This window comes from Panthera uncia, chromosome D4 (assembly GCF_023721935.1).
Source record: "Panthera uncia isolate 11264 chromosome D4, Puncia_PCG_1.0, whole genome shotgun sequence".
Classification (NCBI taxonomy): Eukaryota; Metazoa; Chordata; class Mammalia; order Carnivora; family Felidae; genus Panthera; species Panthera uncia.
The window spans coordinates 70,263,009-70,280,562 of NC_064807.1; the positions used below are offsets into that span (position 1 = coordinate 70,263,009).

Genomic DNA, 17,554 nt, shown 5'->3' on the forward strand with positions numbered 1-17,554 from the left:
TTCTATCCAACCTATTTTCCCAATCTACCCCCTAAATCTTCAGGATTTAGCTGACAAACCTAAAGCCAGGTGCCCTCTCAAGTAAATGGCACAGCCAAGCAGTACACAGAGGGAGCAATGGAATGGCTCCAGGTCCCACGCTCCTGCTGGCCATTTGCTGCCAGGAAACAAGCCCCACAGAACGGAGTCTATACCTGTGCATGTCAAAGGACTTTCTCTCCAAGTGCCTTTCTCTGTGCAAATGGAAATGATCTTTCCTCCAGGGCTTTCAAAGCCCTCTTGACAGACGTAATGAGCCACACTGCCCAGCCCGGAGCTGTGATTCCCCACCAGGACTGCATGCTGCACTTCCGGAGGATGGCCACAGTTGATCTCTGCAATGGGAAGAAGCACAGCACTAGTTATGACCCCCAACTTCTATCCTTATAATTCATATTTTAGAAATAAACATGTAGGGGCGGCTGGGTGGCTCAGTCAGTTGAGCGTCCGACTTTGGCTCAGGTCATGATCTCTCGGTTCATGGGTTAGGGCCCCATGTCGGGCTCTGCGCTGACAGCTCAGCCTGGAGCCTGCTTCGGATTCTGTGTCTCCCTCTCTCTCTGCTCTTCCCCAGCTTTCACTCTGTTTCTCTCCCTCTCTCTCTCAATAAATAAATAAACAAACATTAAAAACAATTTTTTTTAAAAAGATACATTTAGTAATGATAGAGTCCATTCATCTGGGAAAAGAGAAAACATGAACCCCATCAAATAATCCAGTTGCAGACATACAAAATAAGATTGTTCAGAAGTAGAGAAAATAGATATACCTGACTTTAATGAAATTTACAAACATGTATACATAGAAAATGTTCCAATTAGGGATGCCTGGGTGGCTCAGTCGGTTAAGCGTCCAACTTCAGCTCAGGTCATGATCTCGCAGTTCAAGAGTTCAAGTCCCGCATTAGGCTCTGAGCTCACAGCTCGAAGCCTGGAGCCTGCTTCGGATTCTGTGTCTCCCCCTCTCTCTGCCCTTCCCCCTCTCGTTGCCCTTCCCCCTCTCGTTCTCTCTCTCTAAAATAAAGCATTAAAAATTAAAAAAAAAAATGTTCCAATTATAAGACCATTTACATTATGAAGAATTCCTTGTTCAGTGAAATAATCCATCCCAGGGTTCTATTAAATATTAACATTTTCACGTACCTTCTACCATGTATCATCAGATCACAAACTCCAAAATAGATGATAATAGATAATAGATGTAGTTTTCTTGCCAATTGAATATTAAATGAAATATAAACAAAATATTTGAACTTTGTAAAGCAAATTAATAAGGAAAGTATAGTCTAAACATTCAATTTATAAGTATCTTTCAAAGAAAAAAAATCAGCTGCAAAGAGGGAGGCAGGCCTGACATTACAAAATTGATATGAAATTTCTTCTCTGCAACTCTTAACTACTAGAAGACACTAGAATATTTACAGAAACTATCTGAAGTAAATGGATTTTGATGTTACCATTTTAGACCCAGCCAAACTCTACCTCATGTAAAACAAAGTCTTTCTCTGCCCCTCCCTGGCTCGCACTCTCTCTCTCTCAAAAATGAATAAACACTAAAAAATTTTTTAAATAAATAAAGTTGAACAAGGTAAAAAAAAAATAATTTGAAAGTAAAGTTCCAAATTATTTCAAAAACTCTGAGCAATGAGGCAAAGGGAAGAAATGAACATGCTAAATTTCTCATGCAGTTATGGGGAGTTCACAGATATCACTTTATTAAAGAAAGCATAATAAATATAAAATAAGGAGGTCATAATAATCTCAAATGCAACCAACAATCCCAGTCATACCTAAATACAGAGGAAAAAATATATACAACTTTTGTTATTCATCCTGCTTTTTAGTTTTCTCCCCAATCTGTAGAAAGCCAAGAAAAGTAAGCACTCTTGACATCCAGGCTTTTAAAATATAAGGGCATTTATTGAGATAAAGCACTCAAGATAGAGGAAAATGGTATGATCTGTTCCCAACTCCCCAAAGACCATTCTTGGCCTTAGAAGTAGGTGGCTTCTCTTAAACAAGCTTCTGATACAGAACAGGTAGATTTCATGGAATTGCACTTGCCTCCATCCCATTATGGATGCTTGGACTGTTGCAGAACCCCAGAGTTATTTCCCTGAGGGAGGCCTCCCAGAACAGGCTTTCATCTGTTGTCATTGAAGTTATCGTAAGAACTTTAATACAACAGCTCAACCCACCTGACCAGTCACTTGATTCCGAGATTTTTAAAAAGGAGTTAGTCTCTGGTCAGTGCAGATTCAAATCATGAGCAGTTATGGGACCAGAACCAGATGGTCATTTCATAAATCCTCCAACCCTGCCTACCTCACAAGTCCCATATTTGCCCACAGAGATTAATTCCCTTTTCATACATGTTTACCAGACACAAGGCTTCTTGGCCCTCATCATGTTTTTCCCTTCAAAGCATCAAACCTTTAGACATATCAACCAGCCCAAAACACTCCAAGACACAAGTATATTTGTGTGTACATGAGCAGCCAACCGAACAGGTGGTTAATGTTTCATAAAGCTGCCCAGTCATTGTTGACATCTAAAATATCTTCCAGTTAAAACCAGGGTTCAGTTATAGCAGGAAATAGAGGGAACAGCAGTGAAGAGATTGAGGGTGTAGGTTATGCAGGTTTATGGACCTTGAAACTGGAATTCTAAACAGCACATTGGAGACAGTGGGAAGGAATCCAGTGATAGATAATTGGATTAAGGGAGAAGCACAGATTCTAAAGGTATAAGAATACAGAAGATAACTAAACTGCCTTCCATCCTTGGACACAACTAAGAATAATGGAAGACATGGTGGCTTTTGTTGGGAATACAAGATGTTTTTTAATTAATACCAAAAACATGGGGAGCCTGGGTGGCTCGATCAGTTGAGTGTCTGACTCTTAGTTTCAGCTCAGGTCATGATCTCTGCAGTTTGTGAGTTTGACAGCGCAGAGCCTGCTTGGAATTTTCTCCCTCCCCCTCTCTCTTGGCCCCTCCCCTGCTCATGCTCTCTGCTCATTCTCTCTCTCTCTTTCTCTCTCGTTCTCTCTCAAAATAAATAAACTTTAAAATTTTTTAAATAAAAAAATTAATACCAAAAATATTAATTTGGGAGTTGATGAGACATCAATAGCTCGGTCTCTAAGAACTAAGGTTCAGCAACTCAGGAAGGTGCCTAGTGGTAGACAACCTGGGCTTGTGACTCTATGCCTTCCCATTCCACAGCTACTCAAGTTGGAGAGTCTCTTGGCAAGAGATATTTAGAGAGGATTCTAGCATGGCTTGGATTAAACACATAGTTCTAAACAGAAGGTGTACATCTGACTTGCCTATGGGGCTTTGGAAAAACACCCATCTGGAGCCTCACAACCTCTCCCCTTCCCCAGAGATAATTCTTCCGAATCAGTAGTACTGAGTTGGGTTCTTGGCAACCACATTTCTACAAGGTTCCAAGTTTGGTTTTTATGCACACCCTCAGCTGAGAACCTAAATGGAATACTAGTATGAACAGCTACCGTTTATCATCACATGCTTGAGGGTTTAACATCTTTCTATGAATATATTATGTCTTCCCAAAATATGGCCAGTTCTTAAAGGACAGAATCTTTATTTTACAATCTCTTGCACCCCCACAATGCCAACTTAAAATAGTATGTTTTAGGGACTCCTTGTTGGCTCAGTTGGTTAAGCATCCAACTTTGGCTCAGATCATGATCTCACACCTTGTGGATTTGAGCCCCTCATCGGGCTCTGTGCTGACAGCCCAGAGTCTGGAGCCTGCTTCAGATTCTGTGTGTCTCTCTCTCTGCCCTCTCCCACTCACACTCTGTCTCAAAAATAAACACTAAAAGGGGCGCCTGGGTGGCGCAGTCGGTTGAGCGTCCGACTTCAGCCAGGTCACGATCTCGCGGTCCGTGAGTTCGAGCCCCGCGTCGGGCTCTGAGCTGTCAGCACAGAGCCTGTTTCAGATTCCGTGTCTCCCTCTCTCTCTGCCCCTCCCCTGTTCATGCTCTGTCTCTCTCTGTCTCAAAAATAAATAAACGTTAAAAAAAAAAAAAAATTTAAAAAATAAACACTAAAAAAAAAAAAAATTAATAAATAAATAAATAAGATAAATAAAACAATCATAAATTTCTTTTAAAAAATTATATGTTTTACATAGTAAATACTTAAAGAACTGTTCATTGATAGCACACTACTACTTTATCATTGTTTGAGATGCAACAAATGTTACTTTGATATGACCAAAGCCCCTGAGGAAGGAAACCTCAGTACGTTATAAGTATAAATAACAAGACAGGTATGCATTACCTCTGTGTTTGTTACCCAACAGAGGTAACTCACACCTACCAAACACCAAGTAGATGAAAAGAGAGTAAAAGACTCACAAAAACTAGTATCAGTTTTGTACCAGGGAATTCTGTTCAAACCTCAATAATTTTATTTTTATTAAAAAACAATTTTTTAACGTTTATTCATTTTTGAGAGACAGAGCATGAGCAGGGAAGGGGCAGAGAGAGGAAGACACAGAATCCAAAGCAGGCTCCAGGCTCTGAGCTGTCAGCACAGAGCCCGATGCGGGGCTCAAACTCGCAAACTGGAAGATCATGGCCTGAGCCGAAGTCGGACGCTCAACCGCCTCAACCACCCAGGTGCCCCAAACCTCAATAATTTTAATCATGACAGCATTCACTGAAATCCTACTCAACATCAGTCTATTAGATATATACTATCTGACTGATTTCTCACAGAAAACCTTGCAAGGTAGATGGTTTTTTCTCATGTAGTTTATAGATATGAATATGGAGCTTAAGAGCCACTAAGAGCTCCTAAGAGCTTAAGTCACATTCAAAAGTCACACCAATAGTAAAAGATAGAGCCAGCATTCAAGCCATGGGATGTATGGTCCCAAAGTCCTGGTCCATTAAATCTGGAAAGCCTCAGGGCACCTGGGTGGCTCAGTCAGTTAAGCATCCAACTCTTGGCTTCAGCTCAGGTCACAATCTCACTGTTCATGGGTTCGAGCCCCACGTCGGGCTCTGTGCTGAGGGTGCGAAGTCTGCTTGGGATTCCCTCTCTCTCTGCCCCTCCCCTACTCGCATGTGCTCGGGCATGCACTCTCTCTCTCTCTCAAAATAAATAAACAAACTTTTCAAAATAAAAAATAAAAATAAATAAATCTAGAAAGGCTCACAATGAAGGGGTCCACTCGAAGCCCTGATTGGGACTGACCTTAGAGGTTAGCTAAATCCTCAGGAGAAAAGGCTGCATGAAGGAGCATTCAAATGAGTATGGAAGTGTTGTGTAACAACTCCCTCTGCCAAATCTTGCCTCCACGAGCTTTTCCAGAGCAAGACAGCTGCTGGAAATAGACTTACCTCTGCATCAGTGTCATACCCTGAAGCCTTCTTAGTACTGATGGGGTCTGGCCTGTCACAGATATCCCCACCACGCTTGAGAGACATGGCAGCTACTGCCACTTCTGCTCAGAACAAATGGTACACAAGAAAGCAGGTGGCTGCTATTAAAAAATACCCCCAAAATCAACCCAACAGACGTTACAATAGGTGGTAATAAAAATATGACTCTGGGGCACCTTGGTGGCTCAGTTAGTTAAGTGCCCGAGTCTTGATTTCGGCTCAGGTCATGATCTCACAGTTTGTGAGTTCGAGCCCCGCGTCAGGATGCAAGCACAGAGCCTGTTTGGGATTCTCACTCTCCCTCTTTCCCTGCCCCTTTCCTGCTCACGTGCATGCACACTTTCTCTCTCTCTCTCTCTCTCTCTCTCTCTCTCTCTCTCTAACATAAATAAACTTTAAAAAGTAATAATAAAGTAAATAAAAATATGGTTCTACATGAAATGCCCAAAGCTTTCACTATCACAAGGAAATAAGCCATTTAAAAACACTTTAGGGGCACCTGGGTGGCTCAGTCGGTTGAGCATCCAACTTTGGCTCAGGTCATGATCTCACAGTTTGTGAGTTTGAGCCCCGTGTCAGGCTCTGTGCTGACAGCTCAGAGACTGAAGCCTGCTTCATATTCTGTGTCTCCCTCTCTCTCTGCCCCTCCCTCACTCACGCTCTGTCTCTCTGTCTCTCTGTCTCTCTCTCTCAAAAATAAACATTTTTTAAAAAGTTTAAAAAAAAAACCAGTTTATATCCAAAGGAAAGAAAAATAAAGAGCACAAATTTGCATTAGATATGCATTAGGGGTGTTCATTTAAGCACACGTTTCTCTGGCTAATTATATTATGAAGGAACAACGTTTGGATATGTATCAGCAATACAGTCAACTAATTATGAACATGGCTGGGAATTCTTCCCTACTGTCCTCCTATATCTTGTGATTTTATGCAAATAATCAACTGCAAAACTGGTCTCCCCAGGGGGAAGATGTGCTGTGCCAATTTCAAGGACCACATTCACACTCTATTTCATATCTTGAAGGTAAAAATGTTTACCCACATTACTAGCTTTAATATTCAACCCAAGAAAATATTCCAGAAGGAAATCTGTTTGATGAAAGGTATAGGAGATTTATGGCATCTAGTCAACAGCTGACTGCATCACAAATTTCATCCCCATTGGCTGCTTCCTATTATGAACATCAGCACAATAATGTGATTGATTTCAGAAATAACATAATAATCTAAGGCGTCATCTAAGACTGAGTTAGAGACCAATAAATACCCAAGCTGAGAATGAAAAAAAAAAAAAAAAAATGACCAATAATGTCCATAAATTGAGCAGACGTTTTGCCAACTGCCAGGGGAAGGAATGATAGACCTATTCCACATACTGATATTGACTCTAAAAAAGTCTTCCCAGAGAAATAAATTTGTAGATGGAGAGCTCTGGCAGAGAAGCAGCAACAAATATGAAAACTGAAGAAAATCATATTAAAATTAGTTTCATTTACACAATAACAGAAATGTCTCTGTTGTGCCTTAGAGTCAAAGCAGAATTACATATCGCCTAGAAATTTGTGTGACATGGCAGGTTGTAAGGGTCCAGATGGTCAGGTTAACATCAGAGTCTACACTATACTCATGTCCTGTATCAGATAATTCAGCACTTAGCCCTCTATTTTCTTCATTTGTAAAAATGTTCTTCCCCCACCTCTTAATGGTAAGCTCTTCATGGGCTGTACCTATAGCCCATATTTTTAAAATAACCCCTGCAGTCATGTGAGCTATTAATATTATTATGAACATTAATCTTTGTGATGCATATATGTATGAAATATGGCCTAAGGAATGGGGCTGAAAAATGTAACCTTGCGACAAAGTTTCATGCACTTTATGGCATGCTCCTAATTTGCCCACATGGAATTAGAGCCTCATTCCAGGATCACTGGAGTACGAAATTTCATATATGATCAATGTGGGGGGTTGGAATCTAACATCTCAGTATGTGGCAACTTGCATTTAGAAAATGGTATTGCCATCATCAAAGGAAAGTGGGAGGGTTATAGGATGCCATGAAGAACATTCTCAAGAGTAGCTTATTAACTGCTGTAACTAAGCTAATGAGCTCATTAGTACCAAAAAGTCCACTTGCCCTCAAGGCAGTAGGGGAAAAAAAATAACTTTTTGATGTATTTTGTATTCTAAAGTCTTCCGTGAATGTTAGCTTCGGCTAACAATACATTTCCTTCAGATCATATTCATAGAGAAGTCTCACTTGGAAGAAAAAAAAATTTCCATTTCACATAACAATACTGATTGTCAAGAAATAGCGTCTGGTATGGAAACCTCCTTCGGAGGAGGTGAAAGTGTGAGTGCTGGGAAGAAACAAAGAATTTATCAGCGTATCTCTTCTAAGGATCTTCCATTTGTAGATGGGATAATGGCTGTAGATGCTTTGAGCAGCATGTGAATCTTTCTTTTTTTCAAAAATATAACATTAAAACTCTTCATTCTGGGGCACCTGGGTGGCTCAGTAGGTTAAGCGTCTGACTTCGGCTCAGGTCATGATCTCACAGGTTTGTGAGTTCGAGCCCCGCATCAGGCTCTGTGCTGACAGCTCAGAGCCTGGAGCCTGCTTCTGATTCTGTGTCTCCCTCTCTCTCTACCCCTCCCCACTCACGCTCTGTCTCTCTCTCAAAAGTAAATAAACACTAAAAAAAAATTTTTTTTTTTTAAAACCTCTTCCGGGGCGCCTGGGTGGCTCAGTCAGTTAAGCGTCTGACTTCAGCTCAGGTCATGATCTCCCAGTTCATGGGTTCGCGCCCCGCATCAGGCTCTGTGCTGACAGCTCAGAGCCTGGAGCCTGTTTCATATTCTGTGTCTCCCTCTCTCTCTCTGACCCACCCCTGTTCATGCTCTGTCTCTCTCTGTCTCAAAAATCAATAAACGTTTAAAAAAAATTTAAAAAAAAAAACCTCTTCCTTTTAATGCTCTACTTGTAAACAGAATATTTGAATTGAAAACTAATAGATCAGGCAACGTGAAAGCTGGAGGATTTTAGATCTTCCCACTATGTGGTAGGAAATTTCACAAAGATATTACATTTTTAAGTTAGAAACACTACCTGCTGCTCCCTACTAGCTTATGACCTCTTATTCTGATGGTGAACACTTACCTGGCAGGTACTTTACATCAAGCACAGCACCAAGTGCTTTATATCATTATCTCATTAAATCTTCACAATAAGTCCACAGGATGAAAACAATCTCATTCCCTACTAAAGAAGGAAACTGGAGTTCAGAGAAGTTTAGAGCTGGTTACACAACTCCCAAGTGGTTCAGCCAAAACTCACCCAAGTCTCTCTGATTCTAAAGCTCGTGCTTCACCAGCCTGTGTCAGTCTTACAAGAGCGTCATCATTCACGCTGCAATGACTCCATTTGCAAGTGACATATTTCAATGGCATTTAGTTGGCAAAAGGATAACACAAGAGATTTGTTGCACGCAGCAAGGAAGTCAATACTGTTTTCCTAAATGTTTTAAATTGTCAGTATGTAGTGAGGGTGTCAGAAAATCTGTTTCAAATGATTACCTGGAACACAAAAGATAACCACAGGAAAAGTGTGCTGCCACTATACCCTCCCTTGCTCACAGCAGAGGCCATGAGTCACTCACGGCACACTTTCCTGCCAGGTCTGGATGTGGCCTCAGAATCGTCTCCAGACCCCTGCTAAAAATTCAGAGACAGCGGTGCAACAAAACTCGTGTGCGGTTCCTCACCTGAATGCCCTAATCTGTGTTCCAACTTATGTCAAAACTTTTTCAAACACTCTCCACTTTACAGAGGTGAGATTGGATTCTATTTAGAAAAATCTTAAAAGCGGAAGAGTTGACTCAGCAACAATAAATATTCTTCTGGATGGATCCCGGACCGTATTGTGTGCTTCTGGGCCCTCCAGGTTTCCTTCTTGCCTCCCACCTCCAGTATTCACAAGGGTTCTTTCTACATGGAATTTGCCTTCTAGAAAGTGCTTTGGGTTCTCATCTTGATACATAAGCTAGTGACACAAGGTAAGTCACTTCCTCCCTCTGGTTCTTAATGGGAAATAATACCCATCATTACTTGTAAATAGAATATATGTGAAATGAGAAATAACCTATTAACCACTTCAGAAGGAATTTCTAAAGATCAGATGAGACAATGTTTACAGAAAACCTTGTCAATCTTAAAGTGCTGGCCACCCCATTTGCAGCAATGTGGATGGAACTGGAGGGTATTATGCTAAGTGAAATAAGTCAGGCAGAGAAAGACAAATATCATATGTTTTCATTCATATGTGCAGCCTAAGAAACTTAACAGAAGATCATGGCGGAGGAGAAGGGGGGAAAATAAAAGTTACAGAGAGGGAGGGAGGCAAACCATAAGAGACTCTTAAATATTGAGAACAAACTGAGGGTTGATGGGGGTGGGGAAGAGGGGAAAGTGGGTGATGGGCATTGAGGAGGGCACCTGTTGGGATGAGCACTGGGTGTTGTATGGAAACCAATTTGACAATAAATTATATTAAAAAAACAAAAGAAACAATAAAAAAAAGTGCTGGCCACCTTTAGAGAAAGGCTCTGTTATTAGTAGACGTTAGAAACCATGTCGTATCCTCATTAACTCAAAGGAGAAACTCGTGCCTCTGCAATCAGCCCACAAGTGCTGGGCCCCCCATTCTTTGAGGGCCATATGCATGGATATGGGGAAAATCAGGAATCAGCCCCAAGGCCTTGCCCTGCTTCATCAAAGCACAGAGGTGTCATGTCAAGTGAGAAGGAAGTGTGAAGGTACAGAAGACAAAGAAGATGTGGAATCAGCAAAGGATATGAAGCTTGAGGGCTGAAACAAAACAGGAAGTCAGGGTCTCAGCAGGGCTCAGCCACGTGATCAGCTGGGACACCAGTTCAGGAGCCAACTCCCTACTGTCGGGCGTGGTCTGCACCCCCTTGTGAATGGAGTTCAGGGTGCTCCCACAGGCCTTAGGCATGCTAGGCAGGGTGCCAGGTGCTGGAGAGATCATGCCTAGGACGACTCCGTGGTGGCAGAGCTCCCAGATTATAGTCCAGTAGGGGTGACATAAACTACAAAAATAATCATAAATAAGATACTTACATATTGGACACTAAGGAAGACAGTAATGTCAGAGGTGACACTGAAGCTGAAACTTAAAAGATGAGAAGGAGCATGCTGTGTAAAAAACCAGGGAGACTCCATCACCAAATATATATGCAGAATAGAATATCACTCAGCCTTAGACAAGAATGAAGTTCTGACACCTGCTACAACATGGATGAACCTTGAAGACATTATGCTAAGTGAATGAAGCCAGACATTAAAAGTCAAATATTGCATGATTCCTCTTCTATACGGTACTTAGAATACAAATTCACAGAGACAGAATGTACAACAGAGGTTACCAGGGGCTGGAGGGACACAGGAATGAGGAGTTATTGTTTAATGGGTACAGAGTTTCTGTCTGGGATAATGAAGACATTCTGGAAACAGATAACAGTGATGGTTACACAACATTGTGAATGTACTTAATGCCAATGAATTGTATATTTATAAGTGGTGAAAATGGTAAATTTTATATTATGTGTATTTTATCACAGTAAAAAAAAATTTAAGATGGTTGGCAAGTATTTTAAGTAGCAGGAGATGCAGGTGTAAAGGCCCTGACGTTGATAAAAGCTTGACATGTTGGTTGGAAGAGAATGATGGGAAATGTAACCTGTAGAGAAGTCAAAAAGGCCAAACCCTGTTGGTTTCAGAGGCCATGGTTAGGAGTTTGGATTTTATCTTGGAAGATAGACTCCCCCCACCCCCAGAACCCTCCAACTCATCGACCAACACTGCAAACCACTCCTCCCCGGACTCTTACACAGCAAGTAAACTACTCAAAGAGAAGAGCACAAATGTCATCTCTTTCCTGGAACCACCCTATCTCCCATCAGAACCCTTAGTGTTTATCCATCTTTTCACGTAATACTTAGGAGCTCACCCTTGCATCATAGTTCATGATATACCTGTCTTTTCTCTTCTCCCAGACCCCAGATTTCCTTAGTCACAAGGTCTACAGTTTATCTAGCATCAGACCCGGACTCTGGATTGTTGTTGATGATAACACAGTTGAAGTGATTCCCTCACTTTGCTTCTGGCTTGGTTGAATTTTAAAAGTTTAAGTTCTCTAAGCTGCCATGTACAACTTGCATCTTTTTTGAAAGCTAAACAAGTAATAATAAAATAATAGGCAATACAAACTAGAGATTGATTCTGTCTTTTCCAGAGAGCTGATGGAAATGTGGGACTGATGTTTCAGGAGCCCCAGATGCCCTGGCATGAGAAGCTGTCATCCTCGCTTCCAGGTCCCACCTCTGAGAGCTGTTCAGAGGGGAGTCTGGGCCTTGGGGTCCCAGCCACAGCAGCAGAACCTCCAGGGACACAGTAATTGGCAACCAATGGGATCCACCAACTGTACCTTCTCTGATGGGGAAGTCTGTTAAATTGGACACCAAAGCTGCATCTGTAACACACAGCGGCTCCCTTCCCAAGTACCCGTTCAAGTTCACAGTTTGCTAGTGTTTTCAGTGCAATTCCTAATTCCTCTGAGCTGAGAATACAGTGCTGGCTGGCACACAGCCCAGAATCTGGAGCCCCAGAGAACATGAAGGATAAAGAAGGGGTGTGCTCAGAAAAGCAGGCACAGCCTTGAGAAGCTGGTGGCCATGTGGTGACACGGGGGAGGAAGAAGGTGTCAGCAGGCAGACGGAGCAGTTATTAGAGGAGGTAAAAACGGAGTGAAGATCTTTTAAATAACAGTTCTTTGGGGAATGTAACAAGTATTCTCCTCTAAATTAACTTTCTCCATCCTCAGTCCAGTAATCCAGACGACTAGTAGTTCTCAAAGCCACACTAACTCTTTTGTTAGGGTTTTCCTATATAAATCCTCAGAGAGTTCTTTGATATGCATTATGGCACATTTTAATCTAAATTCTGCATTTTAATTGATCCATTGAAAGATAATGTTAGAACTATAACGTACTTTTAGAATTTCTTAACCCCCAGTATGATCATTAACTATTAAAATATGTGTAGAGCCTGAATCGCAGATCAGAACAGCACAAGAATTAACTTAGCCAAGCACTTCACTGAGATTTTCTAGCTATGCAGTAAAGTCAATGAAAAGTTTTCTTTTTTCCAAAATGGAAACAGCTTTGTTACTTTGCCTAATATGTTCAAAATTCTTTCCATAAAGAATATCAAATATGAAAATCATCCAGGATCCCCTCCAGTGGAAGTTACTGCTGTTAATATTTTGCTGTATACCCTTCTAAGCTTTTGTAAGCATATATGTACATATGAACTCTTTCAAAACTAAGATCATGTTACACATATAGTTGATAACTCAGTAATATACTATTAAGACTAAACTATGTTAATAAATATTATTTTCTAATTTAATTTTTACTGGCTACATAATATTCCATTTCATGTATATGCCATGATTTATTTAACCAATCTCCTATTGATAGACATCTGCAGTTGTTTCCAATATTTCACTTATAAACAACTGTAACTACAGAAAATTATAAATAAGATTGCTTTACACTTCTCTCTACAAATAAGCTTGAAAATCTGGATAAAATAAATGATTTTCTAGGAATACATAAATTAAGAAACTTAGACCAATAAGTATAGGATTTTTTAATAGCCCCAGGGCTACCTCTCCAAAAAAGCCATAACCAGGTAATTTTCGAGTGAAATTTTCCAAATCTTTAAAAATTCTATTTATAGTAGTCCAAAGAATAAAGAAAGAAATTCTCTCAAATTCTCTTTTTAAAATTAAGAATAACACTGACACCCAACCCAACAAAGATGGCACAGAAAAAGAAAATAAGCCAACCTCACTTCTGAGTATCAACAGAAAAATTCTAAATGAAATTTAGCAGGAGCGCCTGGATGGCTCAGTTGGTTGAGTGTCAGACTCTCGATTTCGGCTCAGGTCATGATCTCATGGTTTGTGGGTTTGAGCTCCATGTCGAGCTCTGCACTGAGAGCATGGAGCCTGCCTGGGATTCTCTGTCTCTCTGTCTCTGTCTCTCTCTTTCATTCTCTCTCTCTCCCTCTGCCCCTCCCCCTTTCTCTCTAAAATAAAAATACTTTTTTTAATTTAGCAACTATAATCCAGATGAAAAGAATAAAAAAACAAAGACCCGGAAGAATCCATTCCAGATACTAGAATATATTATCAGGAAATCTAATAATATAATTATAGGTTAGACATGACTTGTTTAAAGCAAAAACATTCATGATCACCTTAACACCTGTCTAGAAGACATGATAAAAAATAACTCATTTCTGATTCTTTTAAGCCCTAGTAAAGTTGGGATAGGTGCTTCCTTAAGATTATGTTATGCCAAAAACTAGCATAATTGTAATAAATGAAAAGAGAGAAAGCCAAAAGGAAGAAACAAACCAAAAGCCACCAACATCATGAAAACAGAAGCAGTACCCCAGCATGATTAAGAATACAACCTTTGGAACCAGAATTCCTGGGTTCAAGTTCAGCTCTATCACTAGCTGCATGACCTTGACCTTGAACTGATAACTTCACTTTTCCAAGCCTCACTTTTCTCACCTGTAAAATGGGATAATAACGGTACATCCTCATAGGGTTACTGTAAGGATTGAATGAATCAACATATATACAGTGCTTAGAAGAGCACTTGGCACATAGCACTGGATCAGTGTGCATAGGAATATAAGTAGATACCCATAACATCAAAAAGCTAAGGTCATAAAAAACTAAAACCAAAGCCATGAAAGTCATGAATAAGAAATGAATATTCAAAGTCAACATTACTATTTAAATTTTTGTTCTGAAAATACTAGCCTGTGGTCAATCAAGAGAAACAGAACTTTCATAAACATAGAAAAGTAAAAGGTGCCTGGGTGGCTCAGTCGGTTAAGCATCCAACTCCTGGTTTCAGCTCATGTCACGATCAAATGGTTTCATGGGTTTGAGCCCCATGTCAGGCTCTGCACTGACAGTGTGGAGCCTGCTTGAGGTTCCCTCTCTCCCTCTCTCTGACCCTCCCCCACTCACACTGTCTCTGTCTCTCTCTAATAAAATTTAAAAAACAAAACAAAAAAAAAGATGGAATTATCATTATTTGCAGATGATAAGATAACTATTCCGGAAAATACCAAGAGAATCAACTGTAAACCTATTACAAACAACAGGGATTTACTGGATCTATTTAATTCATTCACTACCCTAAAGAGAAATTTAGAAAGAAATATGAAAACAATCTCAAAATGATACAATCTGGGAACCTGAACCTTTTGAAAACTCACCTTGGCAATTTAATTTTGGGGACTCCCATGTGCCCAAGGCTGTGCAGCTTGAAACTGTATCTTCCAGGCCACTGAAAAATCCTTCTTTGCAAGCATAACGAACCTGGCTGCCAAGCCTAGAAGTATAATTTCCTACGATATAGCCATCTGGGACCTCAGGAGGGGTGCCACAGTCTATTTCTGAAAATAAATTAATGTCAAATTCATTACTATGTGAATATAAATTTTCAAAATCCATCATCTCCCTCCACCTCTGCCCCATCATCCCCCTCCCTCCACACACACCTGAGTCATATTTTACAGACTGGTTAATTTCCATTTGACTTCTGGGCACGTTTCCAATGATTGTCTCTATTCAGCCTTCTGGCCTTCCATAGGTAATAGCATCCATACATGCATAAAGCTGATGGAATTTGGCAGTCAGCCTTCACTAATTCACCCTAAAGAGAAGCCTAGCCCAACAAAGTAAAAAAATTTAAATTGCAAAATACCTAAAGATATATATGGCTTTGGAATTTCCAGAGTCAATTTTCTTCTGCTGGTCCTTACCAGATCAGCTATATTTACTACCTAAAATCATGTTTAATAGCATAATTTCTATTTACTGCTAAAAATCCCTAAAAATTGTAGCTTTTTTAAAAATGTAAGATAGCCCCCTTCTACCCTGTATCATTGGCTTTATTTCACAGGTTGTACAGCTGCGCAAAGGAATAGATAATCTCCACTCACATCCCCAACACAGACCCCAACCCCAACCCCAAAGACACAGGCTCAGCTCAGGAGAAAGTCATCTGAGAACAGAATCTCGCCCTCAGAAGCTTCCTTCTTTGGCAGAAACCCACCTGTGCATGACGTGGCGTCTCTGGTCGGGTGGAAAGGCTCAGGCCCATTCTTTGCCAGGTACCCATCCATACAGTAGCATTCGAAACTTCCGTAAGTGTTCACACACCGTCCTCCTTGTCTGCACAGGCCGGAAACCTCACACTCATCTATGTCTTGAGACCCAAATATAAGAAGGGAGAGAAAAACAGAAAAAGGAAAAAACAGGGGCAGGGGGCATTGTGTCTGCCATTTCTCATATTCTCAATCTACCCTTACAAAAATGGATGCATTTGTCTACAATGGTATCATTGATTTTATTTTATTCTTCAAAGGTTCTTTTCATATGTCCTTTACACCGACAGTACTAAAAGGTGTTCCATAAATGCTTGTCGATGTGTTCTGGAAATACACTAAAACCAACCACCATCACCAACTCTCTGACACCAACAAAAGGAACCCAAAAAAAGCATGCTGAAAAAAATCCAATTACTACAAAATAAGGATGGCCTCTACCTCATACTAAAATACCTGGAGTAGAACTCCAAATATAAAACAATTTAAACCAGAGTGAAAAATGCTTTCCAGCTCATGAGCATAGGATGGTGAGGCAGGTCGTCAGAGGAAAATTCAGAAGGGTCTCACCGATTTTACCAAGATTCCAAGAGCTTAAAACAGGCTTCAAGAGGAAAAAGACATGCCCCTTGGCAGACTTCTCCTCTTGACTGCCAGAAGTATCAGGTATAGAGGTAAAAACCACATGGTAATTCAGACACTGAAGAGGAAACCTCTCTGCCAGCTGGCAGTTTTTTCCCCAAGAAATGGCTTAGGAAAACAAAACTAAAAACTTTAGGAATTCCATCAGACACATGTACACACACACACACACACACACACACACACACACACTCCTATTTCACCCAGAGGAAAAAAATACCTTAAGTGAAATGGGACTTTTCCCAGGACACTTGTAAGAACCCAGGCGGGGGGTGGGGACCAAGGGAATAGCAGGACTGAAGAAAACCTGGTTCTTAACCAGCTCTGGGATTTTAAAGGCCAGTAATTTTGAAAGGGCCACTATAAAGTGGCCAATATTCTATTTTGCCAGATAAAGAGTTGTTTTGTTTTGTTTTCCAAAAACTACTAAAGCCATAATTTCATAAAAGAAGGAAGAAAGTAATATCAGAACCCTTTAAAATTTGTTTAATTATGACTTTATTAAAATTCACTATATTCTCCCTTTTGTTTGGTTTTTGGTCTTGGACCAATGAACTCCTCATCACTCACTGATCATTGTTTGAGAGCCAGAAATTCATTTAATTGCTGAAAGAGTCCATACAAGCTACCAATTCTGATCAGCCTATATCTTTAATGTATCAGACTTACGGGAAAATCTGGAAGACTGTCTCCAAAGATGGCGGCCATTCCCCTCTCTTTCTTGGGGATTCAAAAGTGGAATCCATTTCCCCTCCCCTTGGGTTGGTCTTGAGACTTGTTTTGGACAATAGAATGCAGAAGTTAACACTATGCCTGCTCTGAACCTAACAGTAGAGACAAGTGACAGCTTCCTCTTTCCATCTGTTGGAATCCAGTGGCCATGCTGTAAGGAAATCCAAGCTATCATGCTTAGGAGAGAGGCCAGAGGATGCCCTACAAATGAGATACCATGTGAAGAGAGAGGCCACATGGAAATCTAAGGTGGCCTGATAGTCAGCATCAAGCCCCTAGAATGTGAGAGAAGCCCTCTATTAACTACCAGCCCAGTCCAGCCACCAGCTGAACGTTTCCACGTGAGTGACAGAACCACCTAGCCATGGAATTGTGAGTAATAATAAATTGTTGTTTCAAGCCATTAAAAGGAAGTGTGGGGAGGGGAGATGGAGAGTAC

General features: G+C 40.6%; 1 protein-coding gene and 1 long non-coding RNA gene across 10 annotated transcripts in view; one reads left to right on the forward strand and one right to left on the reverse strand.

The window, feature by feature from the left end:
* SUSD1 (sushi domain containing 1) overlaps nt 1–17,554 on the reverse strand; it is a 282,806-nt gene that overhangs the window by 224,891 nt on the left and 40,361 nt on the right. For all 9 annotated transcript variants that reach the window (XR_007459116.1, XR_007459114.1, XM_049636099.1 and 6 more), the window contains 3 exons: nt 15,690–15,842; nt 14,848–15,027; nt 195–374 (listed from right to left, as the gene is read on the reverse strand). Coding sequence is in view for 7 of the 9 variants with exons in the window: in XM_049636099.1 (XP_049492056.1) it covers nt 195–374; nt 14,848–15,027; nt 15,690–15,842 (513 nt within the window). In the remaining 2 variants the exon portion in view is untranslated. The remainder of the gene's footprint in view (nt 1–194; nt 375–14,847; nt 15,028–15,689; nt 15,843–17,554) is intronic.
* Nucleotides 1–17,554, forward strand: part of LOC125927059 (uncharacterized) — a 187,645-nt gene that overhangs the window by 79,085 nt on the left and 91,006 nt on the right. The window lies entirely within an intron of this gene.